The sequence below is a fragment of the Hordeum vulgare genome, chromosome 2H (assembly GCF_904849725.1).
Source record: "Hordeum vulgare subsp. vulgare chromosome 2H, MorexV3_pseudomolecules_assembly, whole genome shotgun sequence".
NCBI classification, from domain to species: Eukaryota; Viridiplantae; Streptophyta; class Magnoliopsida; order Poales; family Poaceae; genus Hordeum; species Hordeum vulgare.
Window position 1 is genome coordinate 138,377,783 of NC_058519.1, and position 4,933 is coordinate 138,382,715.

Consider the following 4,933-nt stretch of genomic DNA (forward strand, 5'->3'; position numbering starts at 1 on the left):
AATATTTATTCGCAGACAAACCATTTTTTCAAAAATGTAATTTTTTATTGTTCAAACATATTTTGAACATGTGAACATTTTCAAGAATTTGAAAACTTTTTTAAATTTTATTTTTACAAAAAAAATGTTTTTTGAGATTCTCAACATTTTTTAAAATGTAATATTTTTACTGAACAAATTTACATTTTTTTTTGAAAATACAAACGAGTTTCTAAATTCAAAATATTTTTTTGAATCGGGAATATTTAAATATTCTAAAAATGGAAAACTAGTAGAATTTTTTTAAATCCTAAATATATCTTCTGAAAAATCAATTTTCTTGGAGATTTGTGAATATATTTTAACAATAATCTGTTTTAAATAATAAAAAGGAAACAAAAATGAGAAAGAACGAATAAAAATCTCAAAAAAATAACCGAAAATTGTAAATAAAACTATAAAAGGAGAAAACCCCACTTTAAAATCCCTTTAGAAGGTTCCTAAAACCTATTGGCTCTCACTATGCAATACAATCAAAGAGGGCCGGCCATATTTGAACGCGGGCACAGAGCGTCAATTATGAAATTCCGATAACCACTTCCCTTTCAATTTTTTTTTACATAAGTCCATCACTGTTCTCAAAAAATGAGTCCACGCATCATCACATGGCAGCGTCAAATATGACAAAACAAACTACGTAAATTATCATTGCACATGCATCGCTGCGAACACGCAAAAACTTTAAAAAAAAAAAGTTCAGATAATCTACTATAATCACTGTGGTGCACACTAGGCCTGTTTTGACTAGCTGGATACGCTCAACCTGTCAAGCGCTACCAGTTACAAAATTGGCATAAGACCAACTAGTTTCTTACGTTTCTTTCAAGATTCCGATTCCCGTGATCAAGTTGATCAACTTCAGTACAGGATTTGCTACCGTGGCCAACCGCTACCATTTTATAACAAGGACACATGAATTAATATATGCATAATGTAACCATGGCGTGCTGCCTGAAAGTACGTACCCCCACGTCTTTACAATACATATTAATAGTTTTTTTATTCAGACCTTACGATGTTGTGTGTTTAATGAAAGTAGACATTTTTCTGATTACGAAAGTATATATGATGACTTAGTCAATCTTAAAATGATATGTCGGTTGAGTCTAGTCTATTAATGATGTTTATAGGGATATGATGTACATGGTTGTGTTCATAAAGATGAGTATATGTTCGCTTACATAAACTGATCATACCATGTTAAAAATGTCTTTACAATACAAATACCAATAGTTTAATTTTCTCTTGCACACATTTTCCATGGCTGGCTTGATTCACTCGATGGCAGGTAGATTCCTTGAACCACCCCCATTTTTTCTCTCTAATAACCAAAGCTCGCGTGCACTTGAGCCATGCAGCGCGAGTACGAGACAAACGCCACGGAAGTAGCTACGGTACACCTCTACAGTCTACTACAGTAGTATAGTCCGGCAGCGATTAGCCTTGGCATTGGCACTGCCGGATTGCTCACGACCTACCCGGACAAAACGAGCCAAAGCGCGAAATATTAAACTTAGCACATTAAGAAGCCATTAACGTCTCGATCGAGTTGGAGCTCGCCGTCGCCCTCCGGCAGCACCGGCCGGATCAGCGAATCTTCCCACGTTACTTCCTCTGGCAGTGTGGCAGCTAGCTAGCCGAGACGGATACAGCGCAAGTCTTCGCATCGCGATCTGCCAACTTGCGGTCAGTTGGTGGCGGCCATTTCCACCTTCTTGTCCTTCCCGGCGTCGTCGTCGGCTTCCGTGGCGCCCTGCTTGCGCGTGGCCGTGGAGCCGAACAGCGAGCTCATGTCCTCCAGCGTGCGGCCGCGGGTCTCCGGCAGGTAGGCGAAGAAGAAAACCCACGCGAACGAGGCGATGCCGGCGAAGAGGAAGAAGGCGCCGCCGATGGTCATGGCCTTGGACAGCGAAATGAAGGTCATGGAGATCACGCCGCTGGTCAGGCGGTTGACGGCCACGCCGAGGGAGCAGCCCAGCGCGCGCACGTGCAGCGGGAAGATCTCCGAGCTGTACACCCACGTGATGGGGCCGAGGCCGATGGAGAAGAAGGCCACGTAGGCCATGATGCAGAAGATGCACAGGACGATGGCCCAGGTGATCTTCTCGTCTGGGTGACGGCTGACGACGGTGAGCCCCGTCGCGAGGCCGACGAGGGAGACGATCATGCCACCCGTGCTGGTCAGCAGCAGCGGCCGCCGGCCGATGCGGTCCAGGAGGAAGGTGGCAACCAGGATGAAGACCGTCTTAGTGGCCCCGACGGCCACGGTGGTGCCGAGGAGGCGGTTGTCGCCCGTGATGCCGGCGCTCTTGAAAACTCGCGGGCTGTAGAGCACAACGGCATCGATGCCAGAAGATTGCTGGAAAAAGTGGATGCCGATTCCCGCGATGAGGATGTGCCGCATGGCTGAGGTCGGGGACAGGATGAGATCCTTCCACACGCGCTTCTCCTCGCTGCTTCCTTTGTTCTTGGGCACGGTGACCACATCGCCGTCGAGGTCCAGAGGGATACCGGCTGCAGTCTTGATGTCGGCAAGGCGCTCAGCGGCCTCCTCCGGCGTGTCAGAAGTCTTGGCAAGAACAACCTTGGCGTCCGCGAGACGGCCCTTCATGACGAGCCACCGGGGTGACTCGGGCATGCCGAGCACCATGAAGGCGAGTAGGACGGACGGCACCGCGCCGATGCCGAGCATGATGCGCCAGCCGAGGCGGAGTGAGAGGCGGGCGAAGGCGAAGTTGGAAACATATCCGAGAAGGATGCCGAAGTTGATGAACACCTCCGGGAAGGAGGTGAGGAAGCCACGGGCAGACGCGGGGGACACCTCGGCCGTGTACACGGGTGCGATCATGAGAGCGTAGCCCACGCCGATGCCGGCCACGAAGCGGCCGAACATGAGCATGGCGTAATTGACGGAGAGGCCCATGATGAGGGCGCCCGCGAAGAAGATGACGGCGGCGAAGACGATGGTGAAGCGCCGGCCGATCCAGTCAGACGTCCGCCCCGCCGCGAAGGAGCCAACGAGCGAGTACACGTTGAGGATGCCCATGAGGACCTCCAGCTGGGTGTCGTTGATCTTCAGGTCCTTCTGGATGTACAGCGACGCTCCGCTCATCACACCGATGTCTGCAGAGCCAAACAAAGAGTGATCAGCCCATGCAACGCACGTACGTACGTACGTACTCACTATATGCAACACATCCAGCGAAATGGTCGTTGAACATTAGGGCGGAAGTAGACGTACCGTAGCCGAGGAGGATGGAGGTCATGGAGGCGAGGATGGCGCAGGCGAAGGCGAACCTAACGTTGCCCTTCTTCTTGGGCTCGACGGCCGCCGGGAGCGCGGCGCGGTCCATCGGCGACGACGCCTCTGTGCTAGCTGCTTGAGGATTATACAGACGATCGGTATAGTTTAGTGGTGCTGGAGAGCTGGTTTCTATGTGGCAGTGGAGTGTTGCATTGCTGGGAAGGGACGCATTTATAGACACAACCCAAGTTGCATTGACAAGAGGAGGGGGCTTCAGCTCAGCTCAGCTCAGACACAAGACCAGAAGCTTGGAATAGTATACGTAGGCGTGGGCCCACTTCGCGGCAACTGGTATGTGGCCCCCCAAGTGGTGACCAATCGTGGCGTTGAATAGTCAGTAGTCACCTCTGGTGTAGCTACCACCTCTCTTGTAAAATACGCACGTCGTCTTGCCTTGCTGCCATAGTCCCATAGGCGATGCCAGATTAATCTGCTACACGACCAGTTGGGTCTTCGCCTCTCGTTGGACCGGCGTTCCGGGAGTTGTTGGACGTGGTTATCTCCTCCCGTGGCCGATATGGCTGAAATGCTGCATCGTCTCTTTTTTTTGACGATCTGAATTTCGTACGAGTAATAATAAAAAAGCATGTGTGGTGGATCATTCGTCAATTTGCGTGTTTTTCTCTACCCAAAAGGAAAAAAAGGACAAGAAAGATCTGCGTGCTTTCTCACAAGAGTAGCAGCACCCCCTTTGGATTAGGGGCAGAAAATACAAAGGTGAACATGGGTTCATGCGTAAATGGTAAATTCATGAAATATACTAGAATTTTTTTAAAAATATATGAAATTTTGCAGTATGAAACTTAGTTGATCATTCTACTTACGTGTGAAGTTTCCTGATATATTGACATTTACGATATTTTTAGTGAAGAAAATACAATTGTTACCATACTATTCATCAAATTGTGTTTTTAATGTAGCTTGGGTTTTATCTTTTTGATCGAGATTACCATGGATGTGATTTTTCATAAAACTTCATACGCGAGTATATAAGTTGAGAACTATGTATATTACAAATATAAGTTTAAAAGGGATTGGCTAGGTGTAACTCGACTGAAAATTCAAGGTGGCTGAGTCGATTCGTTTCAATCGTTAGATGCAACACGCGCAGATGATATTCCTTCTTCAACCTCCAGCCCACCCCACGCTCTTCTCCCCCCTCCCCACTAAACGTACCATCGACCACCATACACTCTCCTCCCCTCAACCGCCACACACCGTTGTACTGCCGCCGCCTGCGGCCATCCCTCTGGACCCGGCCACGACCAGCTTTTCCTCCAATGAACCTGCGCCACCCCCACACCCCTAAGATAGATAGTGCGGTCGCCTGCCACCCTAAGATGGACATAGAGGGTCTCTCCGGCGAGCTTCATCCTTCTCTCCGGCGATGTCCTTTCTGCCCTCCAGCGAGGTTCTTCCTTCCCTCTACCTGCATTCCCTTCACTCAAAGTTTGATCGGCCCAAATTGTAAAGTCAGGCGACTTACATCTAGCTATTGTGCATAAAAAAAGCATTTTAGCACATTTGGCATTGACATATAGAACCCCTCTATGCGAATGGTAGCAAACAATACTTCTAATTCATTTTGCT

General features: G+C 48.3%; 1 protein-coding gene across 1 annotated transcript; it reads right to left on the reverse strand.

Moving 5' to 3' along the window:
* Nucleotides 1-1,250: 1,250 nt before the first annotated feature.
* LOC123425557 (polyol transporter 5-like) lies at nt 1,251-3,507 on the reverse strand. The gene is made up of 2 exons (XM_045109249.1): nt 3,281-3,507; nt 1,251-3,162 (listed from the first exon to the last, which is right to left on the reverse strand). Exons 1-2 carry the CDS (start codon nt 3,390-3,392, stop codon nt 1,727-1,729), a joined length of 1,548 nt encoding a protein of 515 aa, XP_044965184.1. The 5' UTR covers nt 3,393-3,507; the 3' UTR covers nt 1,251-1,726.
* Nucleotides 3,508-4,933: the final 1,426 nt, after the last annotated feature.